This window comes from Salvelinus sp. IW2-2015, linkage group LG15, assembly GCF_002910315.2.
Source record: "Salvelinus sp. IW2-2015 linkage group LG15, ASM291031v2, whole genome shotgun sequence".
In the NCBI taxonomy this organism is placed as follows: Eukaryota; Metazoa; Chordata; class Actinopteri; order Salmoniformes; family Salmonidae; genus Salvelinus; species Salvelinus sp. IW2-2015.
In genome coordinates this window covers 9,994,288-10,020,256 of record NC_036855.1, presented here as the reverse complement: position 1 = coordinate 10,020,256, position 25,969 = coordinate 9,994,288, and the positions used below count along the sequence as shown (strand labels likewise).

At 43.6% G+C, this 25,969-nt stretch overlaps 1 protein-coding gene across 2 annotated transcripts in view; it reads left to right on the top strand.

Moving 5' to 3' along the window:
- The first annotated feature begins 606 nt into the window (after positions 1–606).
- The window catches only part of LOC111973781 (apoptosis-inducing factor 3-like), a 40,423-nt gene continuing 15,060 nt past the window's right edge, over positions 607–25,969 (top strand). Inside the window, exons 1-4 of one of the 2 annotated variants that reach the window (XM_024001191.2) lie at positions 607–1,023; positions 14,107–14,330; positions 18,004–18,223; positions 25,572–25,681. In XM_024001191.2, the coding sequence (XP_023856959.1) occupies positions 14,300–14,330; positions 18,004–18,223; positions 25,572–25,681 (361 nt within the window). In that variant the 5' untranslated portion in view covers positions 607–1,023; positions 14,107–14,299. Of the gene's footprint in view, positions 1,024–8,300; positions 8,477–14,106; positions 14,331–18,003; positions 18,224–25,571; positions 25,682–25,969 lie in introns of those variants that run through there. The other variant, XM_024001192.2, reaches the window with a different exon arrangement.

Sequence of the window (25,969 nt, the reverse complement as noted above, 5' to 3'; positions counted from 1 at the left end):
GGTCACTTCCTTTAACAGCCAATATACAACTGGACCATAATGTTACTTAAGAACGTCATTGCAATTAGTTTTGCCCACTAGGCAGTCAAGCCAGCCAGTAGTCAGTAAAATAGGCATTTACAGTAGGCAGACAATCCTCCACACAAACAGGCAAGCAGGCATACAATAGAGCACACATGCATGCATTAAGCAGGCAGGCAAGCAGGCAGACAATCAAAGAAAGCCGGCAGACCAGGCAGTACAGGGGGATCGCAGCAAATCTTTGATCAGATTTAACTGGCCAGTCAGGCCTTTGGCATCTGAAGGCGAGGCTGAAAGGATCTGACCAGGAGGGGGACTGTGTGTGTGTAGTGTTGTGTGTGTGTGTGTGTGTGTGTGTGTGTGTGTGTGTGTGTGTGTGTGTGTGTGTGTGTGTGTGTGTGTGTGTGTGTGTGTGTGTGTGTGTGTGGTGTGTGTGTGTGTGTGTGTGTGTGTGTGTGTGTGTGTGTGTGTGTGTGTGTGTGTGTGTATATATATGCGCACGTGTGTGAGAGAGAGAGAAAGAGTGAGAGAGGCGGGTAGAGAGGGGAGGAGAGGAGTGGAGCGAGAGATGGAGGGAGGAGAGCCGAGCACTGTAAGAATTCCTGCTATGTTAGCATCCACCCAGCAACTCTGTCAATACTGCATACAGCTAAGAAACAGGCAGAGGCCCCTGGTGCTGCATTTGCCGGCTCTGTCAGTGAGAGAGAGCAACTTCCACAATCCCCCCAATCCGTGTGCAGAGATTTCTCCCAGGGATAACACACCCACCAGAGCCCCGGCCGCTACTTCTGCGTCGGAGGGAGAGGAAGAGACAGGAGGAGAGCTGAACAGTAGATACGGAGTGGGAATACTCTAGAAGAGAGAGACAATCCTGGGGGAGGGACAGGATTCTTGGAAGACTGGTGTGATAGTATTCTAACGTGTTCCACAGGAAAGGCTGAACACTGGGGCATTTGATAGACAGGCACTCAGCGGTGCACCTGCTCCACACTAGCTTGTTGGGTAAGATCCTTTTCCTCTTTTACAGTCAGTAGGACAAGGGCTGATTTTATGATTGTGCTTGTTTCTGCTGATATGATATCTTAATGTGATGCTCAGTATATCATTAGACTTTACTACTTTCTGTGGTCTGTATATGGTACAGCACTATGGCCATTCAGCATTATAGAGCCAAGGAGTAACTCGGTTCTGGGCCAGTTCCACAGATTTCTGCAGTCATGCTTAAAGAAGTGGAGGAATGTGGTGCAGTAATATACTCAATACTCTGACAAACTGTACACCAATGGACACAAGGCACTTCACAAACAAGCACATTCTTACACAGTGGCAAATGTACAGTAAATTACAGTAATCAAAATAAACAGCCATATTAGGTAGAGGAGGTAATTGAGAGATTTTCCTGACCTCAAAACAATGAAGGGTCCACTAAGGGAGATTGCTCCTATACATTTGTGTATGAGTTGTGATATAATTTATTTGTTTAGCTTCATTTTGATATGTGTGTGTGTTTGTGTGTACGCACGTGTGCGCACTCCTCTGGAAATTGATTGTATTATTCGTTATTTCTGACCATGGAAACATTGGTCCCTTGCAGGAGTGGACACCCCTCTGTAAAATGCTATTCTGGTTTTCCATGACCTCACAATTCCTTTTGCCTAATTGGGAGGCAAACGCTGAAAGCAGCACCAAAACGCCCTGACACTACATCTCGATAGTGCCACTGCCTGCTACTCAGCGTAACATCTCTTTAATTCTCCATTATTTGTCATATATCTGTAAACTTCAAATTTCCTAATCAGATTCAATGTTTCATTTCAGTAAATTCAGATCAGTTTCATGTTTGGAGTGGCATTACATGGTTAACACAACTAATTGTAGGTCGCTAGAACTTGTGTGGTATCACGTGGTATCCCTGCCTTATCCCATCAAGTGTACGAATGGTTAGCCTCTGAATTCCACAACAAGTTCAACGACCAGGGGTCTCTTCACAACCAGGGGTTTCTTCACAGTCCCCAAGTCCAGAACAGACTCCTGGTAACACACAGTACTACACGGAGCCATGACTTCATGGAACTCTATTCCACATCAAGTAACTCATGCAAGCAGTAAAATCAGATTTAAAAACAGATAGAACTACACCATATGGTACAACGCTGACTGTGAAGAGACACACACACACACAGGCACCCACACACACGTGCATAGTCACACACACACACTAGCACATGCACTCTACACACACGTACATTTTAATATTGTTGTATGGTGGTATTATACACTGAGTCTACAAAACTTTAGGAACACCTTCATAATATTGAGTTGCACCCCTTTTGCCCTCAGAACAGCCCTAATTAGTCGTGGGCATGGACTCTACAAGTTATCGAAAGCGTTCCACAGGGATGATGGCCCATGTTGACTCCAATGCTTCCCACAGTTGTGTCAAGTTCTTGATACACACAGGAAACTGTTATGTGTGAAAAAAACAGCAGCATTGCAGTTCTTGACAAACTCAAACCAGTGCGCCTGGCACCTACTACCATACCCGATTCAAAGGCACTTCAATCTTTTGTCTTGCCCATTCACCCTCTGAATGGCAAACATACACAATCCATATCTCAATTGTCTCAAGGCTTAAAAATCCTTCTTTGGCCTGTCTCCTCCCCTTCATCTACCTTTACTGAAGTTGATTTAACAGGTGACACCAATAAGGGATCATAGCTTTCACCTGGTCAGTTAATGTCATGGAAAGAGCAGTGTTCCTAATGTTTTGAACACTCAGTGTACATTTGTGTTGTAGATATGTAGTGGTGTAATGATATTGTATGATGTACTGTTTTTTTAAATTAAATTTTACCCCCTTTTCGTGGTATCCAAACTCCAATGAGTCAAGGATATCCCTACTGGCCAAACCCTCCCTAACCCGGACGACGCTAGGCCAATTGTGCGTCGCCCCACAGACCTCCCGGTCGCGGCCGGCTGCGTCAGAGCCTGGGCGCGAACCCAGAGACTCTGGTGGCTAGCGCTGCGATGCAGTGCCCTAGACCACTGCGCCACCCGGGAGGCCCTTATGATGTACTGTTTTATTTAAAAAATGTGTTTGTGTATTTTGTGATGTGCTTTAATGTGTCTGGACCCCAGGAAGAGTAACTGCTGCCTAGGTAGCAGTTATTCTTCCTGGGATCCATAATAAATACAAATACAAAATAACCTACCTGACCTCCGCAGCCTGATCATGGTAAAAACACATTTCAGACATCAAACATTACATTCCAGACTTAATGACCTTCACCACCTATTGCATGGAAACTTCACTGTCTATTAGCCACAGTAGCTACATGGAACCTTGTTCATCTTGGTCATATACAGCTCTGAAAAAAATGAAGAGACCACTGCAAAATGTTCTGTTTCTCTATTTATAGGTACGTATGTGTTTAAAAATGTTGCTTTATTCTATAAACTACTGACAACATTTCTCCCAAATTCCAAATAAAAATATTGACATTTAGAGCATTTATTTGCCGAAAATGACAACTAGTCAAAATAACAAAAAATATGCAGTGTTGTCAGACCTCAAATAATGCAAAGAAAATAAGTTTATATTCATTTTTAAACAACACAATACTAATGTTTTAACTTAGAGTAGGAAGAGTTCAGAAATCAATATTTGGTGGAAAAACCCTGATTTTCAATCACAGCTTTCATGCGTCTTGGCATGCTCTCCACCAGTCTTTCACATTGATGTTGGGTTACTTTATGCCTGGTGCAAAAATTCAAGTAGCTCGGCTTTGTTTGGTGGCTTGTGACCATCCATCTTCCTCTTGATCACGTTCCAGAGGTTTTCAATGGGGTTCAGGTCTGGAGATTGGGCTGGCCATGACAGGGTCTTGATCTGGTGGTCCTCCATCCACACCTTGATTGACCTGGCTGTGTGGCATGGAGCGTTGTCCTGCTGGAAAAAACAATCCTCAGAGTTGGGGAACATTGTCAGAGCAGAAGGAAGCAAGTTTTCTTCCAGGACAACCTTGTACGTGGCTTGATTCATGCGTCCTTCACAAAAATAAATCTGCCCGATTCCAGCCTTGCTGAAGCACCCCCATATCTTCACCGATCCCCCACCAAATTTCACAGTGGGTGCAAGACACTGTGGCTTGTAGGCCTCCCCAGGTCTCGCACCCACTGTGAGATTTGGTGGAGGATCGGTGATGATCTGGGGTTTCTTCAGCAAGGCTGAAATTTGTCTTTGTGAAGGACGTTTTACAGTGGCGAAACAAAATTTAAAAAACAATGTTAGATTTTGATCTTACCTTACATGTACCTTATGGACAAACAAACTTAAACAAGCAAGCAAGTACAAGACAAACGGGGGAATGCACTTAGTCACAATGTATGATGATTGTTTCACATGCTTCTAGAGCCTAGTATTGGGGAATTTATAATACATTCACAGTGTAAAACTGGTAGCCTCTGGAAATAATCAAAAAGGTAATATAAAGTAACTGTCCAGTGTTTCCAGATTTCTATGAAATAGGACCTATATTTAACAACAATATGAGTTAAATAGTTTTCTTTCCAAAGAAACGGTAATTAAGTATGTTAAAAAGCATATTTTCTGTCTTGGAATGGTGTGGGCATACCCCAACCACAGACTGGTGTGGTTGTATACCGGTCATTAAAAAGATTCAAGTGAGTAGACCGGTTCAGCCAGTGAGTCAACATGACATCATGTTCTATTAGGAAATAGCAAGCATTTTTTAAATGGTCTGTTTGAGATGCAAGTTTGAGGTGGGATTTTTTTTCACATTTTGTTTTTCGTGCTTTGGCCACAAATACAAGTATAGGATGAGTTAACAAAACTTCTTTCCACCCCTTAACAATTCAAACAATTGTTATTATTTCATCAGCTTTCCAGGGCTTGTTTTTTTAGCAATTAAAGCTGAACAACAAGCTAAGTATTTGATCAGCATTGCAGGTTTTCTAATATAACAAGAACATTCAAAATGAGGTTAACTCCACAGGCTTGATTAGGCTCAGGACAAACGTGATAAATGCAGCTGTTAAATGTCTCGGACGAAAAAGGTTGTTGTTCAAGCGGTGGTTAACACAATCTTGGGACGATCAAGTTTATCTTGTAATTCACAAATCTTTAGTAATGGGGGATAGGTGCTGTGCTACTTTGTCTTGTGTGGTGTTACTTTGTCCTCGGTCCTTATCAGCCGTGGTTCTAATCGAGCGGCCTGATTTACCTGTGGAACAGGTGTTAGGTGCATGAGATGTTAAATAACCAACTGAGATGTTAGTTAAGCAATAAGGCAAGAGGGGTGTGATATATGGCCAATATACCATGGCTAAGGGCTGTTCTTATGCACAACGCAAGGCGGAGTGCCTCGATACAGCCCTTAGCTGTGGTATATTGGCCATATACCACAAACCCCCGAGGTGCCTTACTGCTATTATAAACTGGTTACCAACATAATTAGAGCAGGAAAAATAAATGTTTTGTCATACCCATGGTATATGGTCTGCTATACCACGGCTTACAGCCAATCAGCATTCAAGGCTCAAACCACCCAGTTTATAAATGTAAATAACCAGTTACCCATGTCCGAGGGACAAATGATCATGTTGGTTCATGTACAGCATAGAGAAACCACATGCTTACAGACAGAAAACATACACTCTTGCATGGCATCACTGGTGAAGATCTGACCGCATCTACTTTCAAGGTTTACCAGATTAAGGTGAAAATGGAACCCTATGGTTGCTTGAGGAACCACAATCATTTCTGATACATATTTACTGAAGCTACTGGCCCATGATATCACTGAATGCCTGAGGCAGTGAGGAGTTTGTTAGCCTGTTGTTGTCTCTGTAGGGATAAGGGTCATCTACTGCCTGGCCTGAAGTTTCTGTTTGTGTATTGTCACACACTGATCTGTTTCACCTGTCTTTGTGATTGTCTCCACCCCCCTCCAGGTGTCGCCCATCTGCCCCATTATCCCCTGTGTACAGTGCCTTGCAAAAGTATTCATCTCCCTTGGCGTTTTTGTTGCATTACAACCTGTAATTTAAATTGATTTTTATTTGGATTTCATGTAATGGACATACACAAAATAATTGTCAAATTGGCGAAGTGAAATTTAAAAAAAATTACTTGTTTTCAAAAAACAAAAAAAAGAAGGAAAGAAAGGAGAAGTGGTGCGTGCGTATGTGTTCATCCCCTTTGCTATGAAGCCCCTAAATAAGATCTGGTGCAACTAATTACCTTCAGAAGTCACATAATTAGTTAAATAAAGTCCACCTGTGTGCAATCTAACTGTTGCATGATCTGTCACATGATCTCAGTATATATACACCTGTTCTGAAAGGCCCCAGCGTCTGCAACACCACTAAGCAAGGGGCACCACCAAGAAAAGTGGCACCATGAAGACCAAGGAGCTCTCCAAACAGGTCAGGGACAAAGTTGTGGAGAAGTACAGATCAGGGTTGGGTTATAAAAAAATACTAAAACTTTGAACATCCCACGGAGCACCATTTAAATCCATTATTAAAAAAAATGTAAAGAATAGGGCACCACAACAAACCTGCCAAGAGAGGGCTGCTCACCAAACTCACGGACCAGGCAATGAGGGCATTAATCAGAGAGGCAACAAAGAGACCAAAGATAACCCTGAAGGAGCTGCAAAGCTCCACAGCAGAGATTGGAGTATCTGTCCATAGGACCACTTTAAGCCATACACTCCACAGAGCTGGGCTTTACGGAAGAGTAAAGACAAAAGCCATTGCTTAAAGAAAAAAATCCCCAAACATATGGAAGAAGGTACTCTGGTCAGATGAGACAAAAATGTTGCTTTTTGGCCAACAAAGAAAACGCTATGTTTGGCGCAAACCCAACACCTCTCATCACCCCAAGAACACCATCCCCACAGTGAAGCATGGTGGTCGCAGCATCATGCTGTGGGGATGTTTATCATCGGCAGGATCTGGGAAACTGGTCAGAATTGAAGGAATGATGGATGGTGCTAAATACATGTAAATTCTTGAGGGAAACCTGCTTCAGTCTTCCAGAGATTTGAGACTGGGATGGAGGTTCACCTTCCAACAGGACAATGACCCTAAGCATACTGCTAAACCAACACTCGAGTGGTTTAAGGGGAAACATTTGAATGTCTTGGAAAGGCCTAGTCAAAGCCCAGACCTCAATCCAATTGAGAATCTGTGGTATGACTTAAAGATTGCTGCACACCAGCGGAACCCATCCAACTTGAAGGAGCTGGAGCAGTTTTGCCTTGAAGAATGGGCAAAACTCAGAGTGGCTAGATGTGCCAAATTTAACATACCCCAAGAGACTTGCAGCTGTAATTGCTGCAAAAGGTGGCTCTACATAGTATTGACTTTGAGAGGGTGAACAGTTATGCACGCTCAAGTTTTCAGTTTTTTTGTCTTATTTCTTGTTTGTTTCACAATAAAACATATTTAGCATCTTCAAAGTGGTAGGCATGCTGTGTAAATCAAATGATACAAACCCCCCCAAAATCTATTTTAATTCCAGGTTGTAAGGCAACAAAATAGGAAAAATGCCAAGGGGGGGAATACTTTCACAAGCCACTGTAATTATACCTGTGTTCTCTGTTTGTCTGTTGCCAGTTCGTCTTGTTTGTCAAGCCAACCAGCGTTTTTGTGTCAGCTCCTGCTTTTCCCAAGTCTCTCTTTTCTCATCCTCCTGGTTTTGACCCTTGCCAGTCCTGACCCTGTACCCACCCGCCTGACCACTCTGCCTGAGCCTGCCTGCCGTCCTGTACCTTTGCCCCACCTTTGGGTTACCGACCTCTGCTTGACCTGACCCTGAGCCTGCCTGCCGTCCTGTACCTTTGCCCCTGTTGCTGTAATAAACAGTGTTACTTCGACACGGTCTGCATCTGGGTCTTACCTTGATACCTGATAGTGTATTGGCTTTATCATGACCTGGATGGTACTACATTCTCTTGGTTGTTTGAACTCATCTTTCTGGGGTGTGGTACCAACCCCTCAGGTGTGCCACAGCGGTGATCAAATAAGGGCTATTCACTGTGGTGCAGTGAAATGTTTGCACAACTGGAGTAGTCTGTTTAGAAACACAGTGTGTTTACCTGGGCTGTTCAAAGAAAAGTAAAGTCCCTTTTCTGAGTGATTGATGTGGCTATCAGAATTGATTCAGGTCCTCGGAGTTTAACATTGGTTTCACTCAGATCCATTCTTGGGGTGGGTGTGTGGGGGGAAACTACCCAAGGGTTGTGCCACAATGGCTAATTCCCTGCTACATTCCAGTAAAACGTATTACATTTGTGGAGAAAAGTGAGTGAAACTGACAGCTTGTTTGCAGGAAGGATTATTAGCACTGCTTGGGGACAGGCCCAACGGTGAGCGAATGGAATCTGCGTCATATGTTGAGGACCAAATCTGCTTAACCTGACTTTGGGTTAGTACAAAATATTTCAGTCTTGCTGGAACCTCACAACGGCAGCCTTTTTGATGCAATTTCAACGTTCATTCAATTTTAATTTGTATAGTAATTATTGATATGGCAGATAGAGAAGATAGAGTGCACTTCCGTCTTCATGAAGTGTTTAAACCTTCATTGATTTCTTCATAGGGAAACATCATTCTCATGACAAAATGGCATTTTGAAATGTGTTTGTTGTTGTTGGGTCATTGAGATTGGTGAAGCTATAAAATTAGTGTAGAAAATAATTAGTGGTTGCCATGACATTTTCACAGTTCGTGTAGAGAAAAAACAGATGCCCACATTCTCACCAAAAGAACTAGGCTATACCAGTTATTTAGCTTGCTCCGGTTCTATATTACCTTTAAAAAGATGACTAAACTGACTTTGATAATTCCATGCTGTAAAACTTTAAACTTCTTGAATGTTTTTGTGATCCTTTTGAATTGATTTTATTGTGAAGTATATACACTCATATACTTTCGATGTAGCAGTATGACAACGATGACATGACACAGACATTTCTTACTGTGTGAAATGTTTCATGATTCAAAAGAAAGATCTTTCCATGTCTCACTTGGTCTCTGGAACTTTAACCACTTCTCCATTCAAAAGTGCAAGCTTCTTTTTTTAACTTCAAGGACATTAAGATGTGCTCTGAATATCAAGTACTTTCTTTAGTGCACCCCGATGGGTGGCTTGCTATTGCTAACAAATCCCACTGCGTTGCGTGATACACCTGCCATCATGTGAATGCTTGTTACTGTAGTACTGCTCTCATATTCATATCAACAGCTGTATTGTTTAGCAACACCAAGTGGGTTGAAATATCACAAGCTCTGGCAGGGGTGTGTGGGCAATGTGTGGCAGCAAAACAAAAGTGTTTTTGAAACTCATGGGGCCTCTGCTTCCATTCAAAACACAGTGACGTGAAAGTTAAAGGTGCAAAGGCTGAATTCATCTCCGAGTCTCTGGTGGAAAGCAGACTGATCCAGGTTTTCCTCTAAGATTTTGCCTGTGCTTAGCTCTATAATGTTTATTTTATCCTGAAAAACTCCCCAGTACTTAACGATTACAAACTTACCCATAACATGATGGAGACACCGCTATGCTTGGAAATATGGAGAATGGTACTCAGTAATGTATTGGATTGGATTTGCCCCAAATATAACATTTTGTATTCAGGAAAAAAAGTTATTTGCTTTGCCACATTTTTTGCAGTATTACTTTAGTGCCTTGTTGCAAACAGGATGAATGTTTTGGGAATATTTGTATTATGTATAGGCTTCCTTCTTTTCACTCTGTCAATTTGGTTAGTATTGTGGAGTAACTGCAATGTTGTTGATCTATCCTCAGTTTTCTCCTATCACAGCCATTAAACTCTGTAACTGTTTGAAAGTCACCATTGGCCTCATGGTGAAATCCCTGAGTGGTTTCCTTCCTCTCCTGCAACTGAGTTAGGAAGAACGCCTGTATCTTTGTAGTGACGTGGTGTATTGATACACAATCCAAAGTGTAATTACTAACTTCACCATGCTCAAAGGGATATTCAATGTCTGCTTTTTTATTTTTACCCATCTACCATCTACAGTTGAAGACAGAAGTTTATATACACTTAGTTTGGAGTCATTACAACTTGTTTTTCAACCACTCCACAAATTTCTTGTTAACAAACTATAGTTTTGGCAAGTCGGTTAGGGCATCTACTTTGTACATGACACAAGTAATTTTTCCAACAATTGTTTACAGACTTATTATTTCACTTGTAATTCACTGCATCACAATTCCAGTGGGTCAGAAGTTAACATACACTAAGTTGACTGTGCTTTTAAACAGCTTGGAAAATTCCAGAAAATTATTTAATGGCTTTAGAAGCTTCTGATAGGCTAATTGACATCATTTGAGTCAATTGGAGGTGTACCTGTGGATGTATTTCAAGGCCTACCTTCAAACTCAGTGCCTCTTTGCTTGACATCATGGGAAATGAAAAGAAATCATCCAAGACCTCAGAAAAATATTGTAGACCTCCACAAGTCTGGTTCATCCTTGGGAGCAATTTCCAAACGCCTGAAGGTACCACGTTCATCTGTACAAACAATAGTACACAAGTATAAACACCATGGGAACACGCAGCCGTCATACCGGGAGGAAAGGAGACGCGATGAACGTACTTTGGTGCAAAAAGTGCAAATCAATCCCAGAACAACAGCAAAGGACTTTGTGAAGATGCTGGAGGAAACAGGTACAAAAGTATCTATATCCACAGTAAAACGAGTCCTATATCAACATAACCTGAAAGGCTGCTCAGCAAGGAAGAAGCCACTGCTCCAAAACTGCCATTAAAAAGCCAGACTACGGTTTGCAACTGCACATGGGGACAAAGATCATACTTTTTGGAGAAATGTCCTCCGGTCTGATGAAACAAAAATTAAGCTGTTTGGCCATAATGGCCATCGTTATGTTTGGAAGAAAAAGGGGGAGGCTTGCAAGCCGAAGAACACCATCCCAACCGGCAGCATCATGTTGTGGGGGTGCTTTGCTGAAGGAGGGTCTGGTGCACTTCACAAAATAGATGGATGGCATCATGAGGCAGGGAAATTATGTGGATATATTGAAGCAACATCTCAAGACATCAGTCAGGAAGTTAAAGCTTGGTCGCAAATGGGTCTTCCAAATGGACAATGATCCCAAGCATACTTCCAAAGTTGTGGCAAAATGGCTTAAGGACAACAAAGTCAAGGTATTGGAGTGGCCATCACAAAGCCCTGACCTCAATCCTATAGAACTTTTGTGGGCAGAACTGAAAAAGCGTGTGCGAGCAAGGAGGCCTACAAACCTGACTCAGTTACACCAGCTCTGTCAGGAGGAATGGGCCAAAATTCACCCAATTTATTGTGGGAAGCTTGTAGAAGGCTACCCGAAATGTTTGACCAAAGTTAAACAATTTAAAAGCAATTCTACCAATTACTATTTTAGTGTATGTAAACTTCTGACCCACTGGGAATGTGATGAAAGACATAAAAGCTGAAATAAATCATTCTTTCTACTATTATCCTAACATTTCACATTCTTAAAATAAAGTTGTGATCCTAACTGACTTAAGACAGGGAATTTTTCTAGGATTAAATGTCAGGAATTGTGAAAAACTGAGTTTAAATGTATTTGGCTAAGGTGTATGTAAACTTCCGACTTCAACTATATATCTTTGTGAGGTATTGGAAAACTTCCCTGGTCTTTGTGGTTGTATCTGTTTTTGAAATTCACTGCTCGACTGAGGGACCTTACAGATAATTGAATGTGTAGGCTACCGAGATGAGGTAGTCATTAAAAACCACTATTATTGCACTCAGGATGAGTCAATGCAACTTATTATGTAACTTGTTAAGCAAATGTCTACTCCTGAACTTATTTACGCTTGCAATAACAAAAGGGTTGAATACTTATTGACTCAAGACATTTCAGCTTTTCATATTTAATTAATTTGTAAAAATGTCTAAAAACATAATTCAAATTTTACATTATGGGGTATCGTGTGTAGGCCAGTGACACAAAATCTTAATTTAATCAATTTTAAATTCAGGCTGTAACACAACAAAATGTGGAAGAAGTCAAGGGATGTGAATACTTTCTGAAGGCACTGTATGTATGTAACATTAAGTAACAATGTATGTCGAAAATTTGATCAATTAACATGATTAACACTATTACATTCTCTTCAAGGGCATTTGGACACACACACACACACACACACACACACACACACACACACACACACACACACACACACACACACACACACACACACACACACACACACACATACTAGCTTCATAGTAGAGAGACAATAAGTGTTGGGGAGGAGTGAACTACATGTAGTTCAACTAGTAATTTAACTGCATTTTGAAGTAGCTTGGTGGTAGTTGAACTCAATTCAAATCTAGGTAGTGTTTTCAGTAGTTAATTACTTTTTTGCCATGTAGTGGTGTAGCTAACTATTGGAAATACACACTACTTTTTTGGCTAAAATAAAATATGAGTGAAGTAGGCAAGAATGTTCTTTCTTTTTCAGCATTAGACCTGCATAATTCTCACTTGAAACAGATTTTTAGTTTTTAATAGGCTAAATTGCACATTATGTTAACATCTGACTCCAGAGTGATCTGGTCATGCAATTGTAGTCTATGACATTTCTGATTTAGATATGATAATTCTTCACTAAGTAGTTTGGATGTGGTGAACTACTTTTTCAAAGTGACTTTAGTTCAGTAAACTATATTTTCTTAAGGGTAGCTCTACTGTAGCTTAACTTCTTCCCGTGTGAAGTAATTGGTAGCTTTGTAAACTGTATTTTCAAAGTAGGTTCCCCAACACTGAAGACAAGTGTAGAAAACAAGTGACAACCTTTTCTCAGCCTTACATTGTTGCCAAGTGTTGCTGGAGGGCAGAGCACACAGGAATAGTACTAGAAGCTGCTTAGTTCTATACCACCTCAGAGAACCAAGTTAGGGCCTCTCTACAGGTTGACGAACAATTACACACCCTCTCCTTTTCAAACGGCAGTTTTTGTGGTGGAAAACAAATTGTCAAAAATGCCATTGAGAGCACTGTGGATGGTGCTGTGAATGCTAATGGTTGTTAATGAGTGCTAGGCTAGCCCTTTAACTACCACAGTGGCCTTTCCAGGACTTTGTCCATGTTTCTCAGCATCATGAATGGCATCATGAATGCATAGTAGTTCATTGTACCATTTCTAAGCCATGGTTGATATATGTTGCTAATCCTCGCGTGATATTATCTCAATTACTTCAGAACATTATGAAAATATAAAGTTTTCCTAATGTTGATATCAACTATTTGGTATCCTTAGGCAAACTCACAAACTGTACATATTTAAATGACTAAAATGGGTAGTGGTTTACAAATGCAAACACACCACACACACACACACACACCACTCTATACAGAGGAACTCTAAAAAACACAAGTAGTCATGTGAGAAACTTTTAGAACTGTGTAGTCAGCCTGGTCTCATAGACTAGACGTAAAATTATTATGACATGTCACGTTTGGTATGGCTGCATAAGACAGAAGGTTACTTAAGGCAAAAACGAAAGTAGGGTGGTTGGTCGGGGTGGATGGGTGAGCGTATAACGTAAACATTTAGCAAGCCAAAGGTTGTGTGTTAATTTTAGCTTATTGGCAAATTTAGCTAATGTTAGCGTTAGCCACCTAGCCACCTAGGAAAATTTAGCGACAACAAATTGGAATTCCTAACATATCATAGGTTTGGCAAATTTGTAACATATTGTATGAATTGGAATTTATTACATATTGTATGAATTGCAATTTGTAACATATCATACAAATTGTAATTCGTTACATATCATATGAAATGGATGATGGACATCCACAAATTAATGCATACCATATGAAACGTAACATATCATACTAATTTACATTTACTATGTTAAGTCTACTCCTGAGTCCAGGTTGGTGTAGTGGTGCTGTTTGATGGTTGGGCTTTTGTAATCTCCCAATTTCTGCCTCGACCAGCCTCCACTGGGCTTTTCAGCCACTCAGCTGTTGTTCACTCTTCCTCCTCCCAGGTGGTGATGTGGGAGAGCTGATGTCTACAATGGCTGACCTTGATCTGCACCTGCACATACTGATACCCCCGTTTCAACACTGTCGTGGTTACCTCCCGACCCAGCAGCCCAACCCCAGGATCTGACCCCGTCTCTTCCTCACCTCCCCTGGGCTTCCTCCAGCCAGGCCTCCTGGCTCTACCCTGGGCCCATAATGGGAGGATGCCTCTCCAAAAGCAAGCCAGGTGAACACCATCTCCACCAACCCACTGTTCTCCTTCCCTCCGTCCTACCCCCGTCCTCCTTCCCTCCGTCCTACTCCCCGTCCTCCTTCCCTCCGTCCTACCCCCCGTCCTCCTTCCCTCGTCCTACCACCCGTCCTCCTTCCCTCTGTCCTACCCCCCCCCCTCTCCTTCCCTCTATCCTACCCCCCTTCTCCTTCCCTCATCCTCCCCCCTCCCCTTCCCTCTGTCCTACTCCCCGTCCTCCTTCCCTCTGTCCTACCCCCGTCCTCCTTCCCTCCGTCCTACCCCCTCCTCCTTCCCTCCGTCCTATCCCCTTCTCCTTCCCTCCGTCCTACCCCCTTTCTCCTTCCCTCCGTCCTATCCTCTGTTCTCCTTCCCTCTGTCCTACCCCCCGCCTCCTTCCCTCCTCCTATCCCTCCTCCTCCCTCCGTCCTTACCCCCTTTCTCCTTCCCCCGTCCTATCCCTTTCCCTTCCTCCGTTCTACCCCCTGCCGCTTCCCTCCGTCCTACCCCCATTTCTCCTTCCCTCCGTCCTATCCTGTTCTCCTTCCCTCCGTCCTATCCCCTGCTCGCCTTCCCTCCGTCCTATCCCCTGCTCGCCTTCCCTCCGTCCTATCCCCTGCTCGCCTTCCCTCCGTCCTACCCTCTGTTCTCCTTCCCTCCGTCCTGCTTCCTGTTCTCCTTCCGTCTGTCCTACCCCTTTCCAAATCCTGGAATAATTGGCATTTGTTCGCCAGCTATACAGTATATAGGTCATACAAACCCCTCTCCTGACTGCCTTTGTAGCATGGCGATTTGTGGAGGAGGAATTTTAATGCTCTCAATTGCATTGCCTTCAAGAGGATTACATAGTCAAATTTGAGTTTTAAACGTATGGCACAATGTATGACTGTTTCAAAGCAAACATATCACTGTTGCAATGCAGTCAGCTTGTTGAAGGCTGTGGTAAGTGGTGTAATCAAGCACATTACGTGTTTTATATCTTTGCTTGCTCCTAAAGCTTTGACTTAATAGTGCTTTAGCTCTTATGGAGAGCGGTTTAAAAAACCAAAACATAATTTTCACAAAAACAACCACTGCAATACCACACTGGCAGCTAGTATGAATAAAGTGGAGGGGATAGGTAGGTAGTCTACAGTTCTATAGGGGCGACTTTAGAGGGTGCTGTGCTGGAACAGAGGCCCCTGACTGTAAAATGTCTAATTAGTCAGTCTTTAGGAAACAAGTAGGACCCTGAACGGAACCTTGGACACAGCAGGGATGAGCACCAGTATAGTTGAGAAACTAAACCAGACAAAAACTTTTACACAATGTTAAATAAATACATGTTTTTAATGTAGAATACAATATCACACCATCATTACTGTGTAATTGTTATATTATTAAAGGTACAATGTAAAAAGTATTGTAATTACTTAAACTGTATCTAGCGCTAAGGTAAGGGTTAGGGAAAATCCAGAGAAAAATTGAAATCATAAAGCAATTACATGAATATGATAATAATTATTCAAGTGTATTGCCTGATGTGATACTGAACATTTCTGAAAAGCGTGGGCCCAGTCAAAACATTGATGCACACTGTGAGTTTCTGCAGTCAGTGAAAAGCAGATTGGTACCTAATTTGACTAATACATTTTACATGATCCCTACAGGTGTGTTAGTGGGAGCTGACTACTCAATTTGATCCAATAAAATATTTTAGCAACATAGAGTCAAGTAAACACAGAATAGTTTCTAAGACTAGGAATAATATAAAGCCATCAGTGCCCACTCAAAAGGATTAAGCACATGATGCCTCTGAATGGAAAAACAGAAGGGAGAAAAGAACGGGGAATGAGTGTGTGAGAGAGGGGATGAAGTGATAACATATGGCAAAGTGAGAGAACGCAGAAGGAGTATCTCTTCCTCACTTGACAAGTATGTTTCTCCTGAGGTGTACAATTCACTCAGTTTTGCTGTCAATAAATCATATTGCTCTTTGGTGCATTGGATAATCTCAGTGGAGAGATTGATCCCTTAACTAGGCAGGAATAATCCAAAAACAAAGACGCTTGCATTTCTAGAAGAAATGGTGCTATATAGAACCACAAATCAGCTTTGTTTTTTAGCAGTGTGTATGAATGTAAAATTACACTTTGTACATGTAATATACAGTACAAAAGTAAGAGCAACTACACATTGTGGACAAATAGCCTCAGTTAAAGGTAATAGGTTTTAGGACAGAGTCATCTCACATAGTTTGCAAGTCATTGACAAATAAACCCCTGTCCAGGAGAAGGTGAGGTGAACCAAAATATACACGTTATGCTTTTTTTATGATGATTTAAAAAATGCTCATGTACATGAATGGGTGGTGCTGCTTACTTTAGATTCAATGAATTAACAAATTAGTGAATTAATTAAGTAATGTGCAATTATCATGCTGCTCTTCATTTTATATATACAGTGAGCTCCAAAAGTATTGGGACAGTGACACATGTTTTGTTGTTTTGGCTCTTTACTCCAGCACTTTGGATTTGAAATGATACAATGGCTAGGAGGTTAAAGTGCAGACTGTAAGCTTTAATTTGAGGGTATTTTCTCCCATATTGGGTGAACCGATATGGGAGTTTAGTATTTGGTTCCCTAAAACAGGGAGACTAGAGCCAAAACAACAACAAATGTGTCACTGTCCCAATACTTGGAGCTCACTATACATCAATCAACATTCTGACTTCAGCATGGAGCATATGGTTGAGTAAGCTATCAATTTATTGATTCAGAATTGCCCCGATCAGCAGATGTGATTTTATGATCTGAGAATCAAAAGAAAAGAGAATATCGAAATTTTAAATATCCCAATAACAAATCTAATACACAATGTGAATTCTCTTACATAAGGTCCTAGTTGAAGATCTCTCCTTTGAAAAAAAAATCCCATATGAGTCTGGGGATGGATGCCTCTCCCCCTTTCCTCTCCTGTGATTGCAGTCACTCTCATGATTTTCCATTGATTTTAATTAAGACTCGCTCAGCAGGTCAAAATTCCAGCCAGATTATCGTGTAGGAACCGGAGGGTCAGCACATTTCTACTGCCGAAGAGATAAATCTGGCTGCAGTGAAAACAGGTTGCACAACCACCTCTTCAAATGCAGAAATACAAAACACCAGAGGCAACTTATCAGATGTCATCAAATGCCTCAGGGCGCCTCACAACAAATAAACCCAAACATCCACTTAGCCCGGTCCTTGTGTATGTGTGTTATTTCAGCAAATATCTAATGCATGGTGTAGTGATTCTAAATATATGCTATAAAGCTCTCAAGATTGCCACAGTAAATTTGCTGCATGTTTTTTTTAAATCTCATAAAGTATTTTCATGGTCATGTCAGTTTCATTCGATACAGAACTCTTCTCCGTGGGGTGTCTGACGCTGAGTTCTGCAATCAAAGGGAAAATGTATATGAGTATCAGTGGCTGCTGGTGACTTAAAGTTGAGGAGGATGATGGGTAAAAGTTGTGAACTAAAAACAAGTGAATAATTTTTTCTTTTTATGTAAGTGACTGGGCAAACATCAGCCTGAAAAGGGTGTCGTTTTCCTAGTGGTCTGTGGTCTGTATTCTGCAGTTTTGCTACTGGTCTGTGGTCTGTGTCCTGCAGTTTTGCTAATGGTCTGTGGTCTGTGTCCTGCAGTTGAGGTGAAAGTGGAGCTAACCCTTCTGGGCAAAGAAAAGGAAGCAGGTGTGAAGTCCGCCAATGGAAATGCGAGCCCCTTTTCTGACTGCAGACCCAACGGAGCACTGGAACACTGCTCCGATGAGGACTCCGCCGCTGCCGCCCCCCTCAGGCTCTACAAACCCCGCGATTACCTGGAGGCCTCCGTGTGTCATGTCAAGGACCTGGAAAATGGACAGTAAGGCCAAACAAAAGACAATGTACAGTGCATTCGGAAAGTATTCAGACTCGTTGACTTTTTACACATTTTGTTACTTTAGCTTTATTCTTTAGCTTTATTCTTTAGCTTTATTCTAAAATGGATCAAAATGTTTTTCCTTATCAATCTACAAACAATACCCCATAATGAAAATGCGAAAACAGTTTTTAGATACATTTTCTAAAAAAGTATTAAAAATGAACAGAAATACCTTATTTACATAAGTATTCAGACCCTTTGCTATGAGACTCGAAATTGAGCTAATCCGGTTTTGATGGATCCAGTTTCCATTGATCATCCTTGAGATGTTTCTACAACATGATTGGAGTCCACCAGTGGTAAATTCAATCGATTGGACATGATTTGGAAAGGCGCACACCTGTCTATATACTGTAAGGTCCCATAGTTGACAGTGCATGTCAGAGCAAAAATCAAGCCATGAGGTTGAAGGAATTGTCCATAGAGCTCCGAGACAGGATTGTGTCGAGGCACAGACCTGGGGAAGGGTACCAAAACATTTCTGCAGCATTGAAGGTCCCCAAGAACAGAGTGGCCTCCATCATTCTTAAATTGAAGAAGTTTGGAACCATCACGACTTCATAGATCTGTCCTCCCAGCCAAACTGAGCAATCGGGGGAGAAGGGCCTTGGTCAGGGAGGTGACCAAGAACCTGATGGTCAATCTGAAAGAGCTCCAGAGTTCCTCTGTGGAGATGGGAGAACCTTCCAGAAGGACAACCATCAGCACTCCACCAATCAGGCCTTCATGGTAGAGTGGCCAGACGGAAGCCACTCCTCACTAAAAGGCACATGATAGCCCGCTTGGAGTTTGCCAAAAGGCACCTAAAGACTCTCAGACCATGAGAAACAAGATTCTCTGGTCTGATGAAACCAAGATTGAATTCTTTGGCCTGAATGCCAAGCGTCACATCTGGAGGAAACCTGGCACCATCCCTATGGTGAAGCATGGTGGTGGCAGCATCATGCTGTGGGGATGTTTTTCAGTGGCAGGGACTGGGAGACTAGTCAGGATTGAGGGAAAGATGAATGGAGGAAAGTACAGAGAGATCCTTGATTTTAAAAAACTACACCAGAGTGCTCAGGACCTAAGACTGGGGCGAATCGAACATCTGAAATCAAATCAAAATCAAATTTTATTGTCACATACACATGGTTAGCAGATGTTAATGCGAGTGTAGCGAAATGCTTGTGCTTCTAGTTCCGACAGTGCAGTAATATCTAACAAGTATTCTAACAATTCCCCAACAACTACCTAATACACACAATCTGAAAGGGGTGAATGAGAATATGTACATTTCATTTACATTTAAGTCATTTAGCAGACGCTCTTATCCAGAGCGACTTACAAATTGGTGCATTCACCTTATGATATCCAGTGGAACAACCACTTTACAATAGTGCATCTAACTCATTTAAGGGGGAGGGGGGGTAGGAGGAATACTTTATCCTATCCTAGGTATTCCTTAAAGAGGTGGGGTTTCAGGTGTCTCCGGAAGGTGGTGATTGACTCCGCTGACCTGGCGTCGTGAGGGAGTTTGTTCCACCATTGGGTGCCAGAGCAGCGAACAGTTTTGACTGGGCTGAGCGGGAACTGTACTTCCTCAGAGGTAGGGAGGCGAGCAGGCCAGAGGTGGATGAACGCAGTGCCCTTGTTTGGGTGTAGGGCCTGATCAGAGCCTGAAGGTACGGAGGTGCCGTTCCCCTCACAGCTCCGTAGGCAAGCACCATGGTCTTGTAGCGGATGCGAGCTTCAACTGGAAGCCAGTGAGGAGAGCGGAGGGCGGGGTGACGTGAGAGAACTTGGGAAGGTTGAACACCAGACGGGCTGCGGCGTTCTGGATGAGTTGTAGGGGTTTAATGGCACAGGCAGGGAGCCCAGCCAACAGCGAGTTGCAGTAATCCAGACGGGAGATGACAAGTGCCTGGATTAGGACCTGCGCCGCTTCCTGTGTGAGGCAGGGTCGTACTCTGCGAATGTTGTAGAGCATGAAACCTACAGGAACGGGTCACGCCTTGATGTGAGTTGAGAACGACAGGGTGTTGTCCAGGATCACGCCAAGGTTTTTAGCGCTCTGGAGGAGGACACAATGGAGTTGTCAACCGTGATGGCGAGATCATGGAACGGGCAGTCTTCCCCGGGCAGGAAGAGCAGCTCCGTCTTGCCGAGGTTCAGCTTGAGGTGGTGATCCGTCATCCACACTGATATGTCTGCCAGACATGCAGAGATGCGATTCGCCACCTGGTTATCAGAGGGGGGAAAGGAGAAGATTAATTGTGTGTCGTCTGCATAGCAATGATAGGAGAGGCCATGTGTGAGATATGACAGAGCCAAGTGACTTGGTGTATGCGAGAATAGGAGAGGGCCTAGAACAGAGCCCTGGGGACACCAGTGGTGAGAGCACGTCGGTGCGGAGACAGATTCTCGCCACGCCACCTGGTAGGAGCGACCTGTCAGGTAGGACGCAATCCAAGCGTGGGCCGCGCCGAGATGCCCAACTCGGAGAGGGTGGAGAGGAGGATCTGATGGTTCACAGTATCGAAGGCAGCCGATAGGTCTAGAAGGATGAGAGCAGAGGAGAGAGAGTTAGCTTAGCAGTGCGGAGCGCCTCCGTGACACAGAGAGGAGCAGTCTCAGTTGAATGACTAGTCTTGAAACCTGACTGATTTGGATCAAGAGGTCTATTCTGAGAGAGAAGCAGGAGAGCTGGCCAAGGACGGCACGTTCAAGAGTTTTGGAGAGAAAGAAAAGAAGGGATACTGGTCTGTAGTTGTTGACATCGGAGGATCGAGTGTAGGTTTTTTCAGAAGGGGTGCAACTCTCGCTCTCTTTGAAGACGGAAGGACGTAGCCAGCGGTCAAGGATGAGTTGATGAGCGAGGTAGGTAAGGGAGAAGGTCTCCGGAAATGGTCTGGAGAAAGAGAGGAGGGGATAGGGTCAAGCGGGCAGGTTGTTGGGCGCCGGCCGTCACAAGACACGGAGATTCATCTGGAGAGAGAGGGGAGAAAGAGGTCAAAGCACAGGTAGGGCAGTGTGAGCAGAACCAGCGGTGTCGTTTGACTTAGCAAACGAGGATCGGATGTCGTCGACCTTCTTTTCAAAATGGTTGACGAAGTCATCCGCAGAGAGGGAGGAGGGGGAGGGGGAGGGGGGAGGATTCAGGAGGGAGGAGAAGGTGGCAAAGAGCTTCCTAGGGTTAGAGGCAGATGCTTGGAATTTAGAGTGGTAGAAAGTGGCTTTAGCAGCAGAGACAGAAGAGGAGAAAGTAGAGAGGGGAGTGAAAGGATGCCAGGTCCGCAGGGAGGCGAGTTTTCCTCCATTTCCGCTCGGCTGCCCGGAGCCCTGTTCTGTGGAGCTCGCAGTGAGTCGTCGAGCCACGGAGCAGGAGGGGAGGACCGAGCCGCCTGGAGGATAGGGACATAGAGAGTCAAAGGATGCAGAAAGGGAGGAGAGGAGGGTTGAGGAGGCAGAATCAGGACATAGGTTGGAGAAGGTTTGAGCCGAGGGAAGAGATGATAGGATGGAAGAGGAGAGAGTAGCAGGGGAGAGAGAGCGAAGGTTGGGACGGCGCGATACCATCCGAGTGGGCAGTGTGGGAAGTGTTAGATGAGAGCGAGAGGGAAAAGGATACAAGGTAGTGGTCGGAGACTTGGAGGGGAGTTGCAGTGAGATTAGTGGAAGAACAGCATCTAGTAAAGATGAGGTCAAGCGTATTGCCTGCCTTGTGAGTAGGGGGGGAAGGTGAGAGGGTGAGGTCAAAAGAGGAGAGGAGTGGAAAGAAGGAGGCAGAGAGGAATGAGTCAAAGGTAGACGTGGGGAGGTTAAAGTCACCCAGAACTGTGAGAGGTGAGCCATCCTCAGGAAAGGAACTTATCAGGGCGTCAAGCTCATTGATGAACTCTCCAAGGGAACCTGGAGGGCGATAAATGATAAGGATGTTAAGCTTGAAAGGGCTGGTAACTGTGACAGCATGGAATTCAAAGGAGGCGATAGACAGATGGGTCAGGGGAGAAAGAGAGAATGTCCACTTGGGAGATGAGGATCCCAGTGCCACCGCCCCGCTGACAAGAAGCTCTCGGGGTGTGCGAGAACACGTGGGCAGACGAGGCGAGAGCAGTAGGAGTAGCAGTGTTGTCAGTGGTAATCCATGTTTCCGTCAGTGCCAAGAAGTCGAGGGACTGGAGGGACGCATAGGCTGAGATGAACTCTGCCTTGTTGGCCGCAGATCGGCAGTTCCAGAGGCTGCCGGAGACCTGGAACCTCCACGTGGGTCGTGCGCGCTGGAACCACCAGGTTAGAATGGCAGCGGCCACGCGGTGTGAAGCGTTTGTATGGTCTGTGCAGAGAGGAGAGAAGAGGATAGACAGACACATAGTTGACAGGCTACAGAAGAGGCTACGCTAATGCAAAGGAGATTAGAATGACAAGTGGACTACACGTCTCGAATGTTCAGGAAGTTAAGCTTACGTTGCAAAAATAAAATAAAATCTTATTGACTAAAATCTTATTGACTAAAATGATATAGTTACTGCTGGCGGGTGAAGTAGGCTGGCTAGCAGTGGCTGCGTTGTTGACTTTGTTTGAACGTGTAGCTGGCTAGGTAACCTCGACAATTCTCAAAAACTACACAATTATCTTGGATACAAAGACAGCAAAGACAACTATGTAGCTAGCTACACACTACGCTAATCAAGTCGTTCCGTTTAATGTAAGTTGTAGTGTGAGTTTCTACAGTGCTGCTATTCGGTAGAAGTTGCTAACTAGCAGTGTTAGCTAGCAGTGGTTGACTAGGTAGGAGACGGCAGCGCAGCGCGGTGGACGAAAAATAGCTGGCTAGTTAACCGAATAATTACTCTAACCAACTCTAGCTACACAATTATCTTAGATACAAAGATAGCAAGCAACTATGTAGCCAGCTAACACTACACTAATCAAGTGTTCCGTTGTAATGTAATCGTTTCTCCAGAGCTGCTATGCTGCTATTCGGTGGCTAGCTGGCTAGCTAGCAGTGTTGACTGCGTTACGTTACGAAAATAGCTGGCTAGTTAACCGAATAATTACTCTAACCAACTCTAAGCTACACGATATCTTAGATACAAAGATAGCAAAGAGAACTGTGTAGCCAGCTAACTACAATCAAGTCGTTCCGTTGTAATGTAATCGTTTCTCCAGTGCTGCTATGCTGCTATTCGGTGGCTAGCTGGCTAGCTAGCAGTGTTGACTACGTTGTTACGTTCGGACGAAAATAGCTGGCTAGCGAACCTCAATAACCTCAATAACTACACAATTATCTTTGATACAAAGACGGCTATGTAGCTAGCTAAGATCAAACAAATCAAACCGTTGTACTGTAATGAAAATGAATGAAAATGGTAAAACTACCTGTGGAGCGAGGCGGAATTGCGCCTCGCTATATGGATGAGCGATGGCCGAGCATTATAGGCAAGGTACAATAGATGGTATAGAATACAGTATATACATATGATATGAGTAATGTAAGATATGTAAACATTATTAAAGTGCCATTATTTAAAGTGACTAGTGATCCATTTATTATTCAAGTGGCCAGTGATTGGGTCTCCATGTAGGCAGCAGCCTCTCTGAGTTAATGATTGCTGTTTAGCAGTCTGATGGCCTTGAGATAGAAGCTGTTCCTCAGTCTCTTGGTACCAGATTTGATGCACATGCACTGAGCTCGCCTTCTGGATGGTAGCGGTGTGAACAGGCAGTGGCTCGGGTGGTTGTTGTCCTTGATGATCTTTTTGGCCTTCCTGTGACATTGGGTACTATAGGTGTCATGGAGGGCAGGTAGTTGCCCCGGGGGATGCCTTGTGCAGACCGCACCACCCTCTGGAGAGCCTTGCGGTTGAGGGCGTTGCAGTTGCCGTACCAGGCTGTGATACAGCCCGACAGGATGCTCTCGATTGCGCATCTGTAAAAGTTAGTCCGAGTTTTGGATTACAAGCCCCATTTTTTCAGCCTCCTGAGGTTGAAGAGGCGCTGTCGCGCCTTCTTCACCACACTGTCTGTGTGGGTGGACCATTTCAGTTTGTCTGTGATGTGTACGCCGAGGAACTTAAAACTTTCCACCTTCTCAACTGCTGTCCCTTCGACATGGATAGGAGGGTGCTCCCTCTGCTGTTTGCTGAAGTCCACAATCATCTCCTTTGTTTTGTTGACGTTGAGTGAGAGGTTGTTTTCCTGACACCACACTCCGAGTGCCCTCACCTCCTCCCTGTAGGCTGTCTCGTCGTTGTTGGTAATCAAGCTCACTACTGTTGTGTCGTCTGCAAACTTGATGATTGAGTTGGAGGCGTGCGTGGCCACGCAGTCATGGGTGAACAGGGAGTACAGGAGGGAGCTGAGTACGCACCCTTGTGGGGCCCCAGTGTTGAGGGTCAACAAAGTGGAGATGTTGTTTCCTACCTTCACCACCTGGGGGCGGCCCGTCAGAAAGTCCAAGACCCAATTGCACAGGGCAGGGTTGTGACCCAGTGACTCCAGCTTAATGATGAGCTTGGAGGGTACTATGGTATTGAATGCTGAGCTGTAGTCAATGAACAGCATTCTTACATAGGTATTCCTCTTGTCCAGATGGGATAGGGCAGTGTGCAGTGTGATGGCTATTGCATCATCTGTGGACCTGTTGGGGCGGTATGCAAACTGAAGTGGGTCTAGGGTGTCGGGTAAGGTGGAGGTGATATGATCCTTGACTAGTCTCTCAAAGCACTTCATGATGACAGAAGTGAGTGCTACGAGGCGGTAGGCATTTAGTTCAGTTATCTGAGAGAGACCTGACAATAGCTGGAGAGACCTGAAAATGGCTGTGCAGCGATGCTCCCCATCCAACCTGACAGAGCTTGAGAGGATCTGTAGAGAAAAACGTGAGAAACTCCCCAAATACAAGTGTGCTAAGCTTGTAGCGTCATACCCAAAAAGTCTCGAGGCTGTAATCGCTGCCAAAGGAGCTTTAAGAAAGTACTGAGTAAAGGGTCTGAATTTACTTATGTAAATGTGATATTTCAGTTTTGTTTTGCTTTTTTATAATAAATTTGCATCAATTTCAAACACCTGTTTTTGCTTTGTTATCAAGGGGTATTGTGGATTAATTAGAACAAACAATTTAATCAATTTTAGAATAAGGCTGTAACGTAACAAAATATGAAAAAAGTCAAGGGGTTTGAATACTGAAATTTGTATGGCTGGAACCTGTCATTATTTCCCCTTGCTTCACAATTTTTGTCCCTTCCTGTGTGTGTGTGTGTGTGTGCGTGCTTACATGTCTGTGTTTGCACTTATTCCTGTTTAGGATGAGAGAGGTTGATTTGGGAAGTGGCAGAGCGCTGCTCATTAAAGAACATGGAGAGTTTTCTGCAATGGGGCACAAGTGCCCACATTATGGGGCACCACTGGTCAAAGGTGAGTCCCGTTCTGCATTGTTTGCTTTTTCTGTGGAATATTGGTATGGAAATTCATATTTTTGCTCTCTTATGTTATAATCAAGTTCCGAGATGGATTGGTGAGTGATAAAGTGGGATGTACAGTAGCAGTCAAAAGTTTGGACACACCTACTCATTCAAGGGTTTTTCTATATTTTTCTATTTTCAATTGTATGTAGCATAATAGCGAAGACATCAAAACTATGAAATAACACATATGGAATCATGTAGTAACCAAAAAAGTGTTAAACAAATCAAAATATATTTT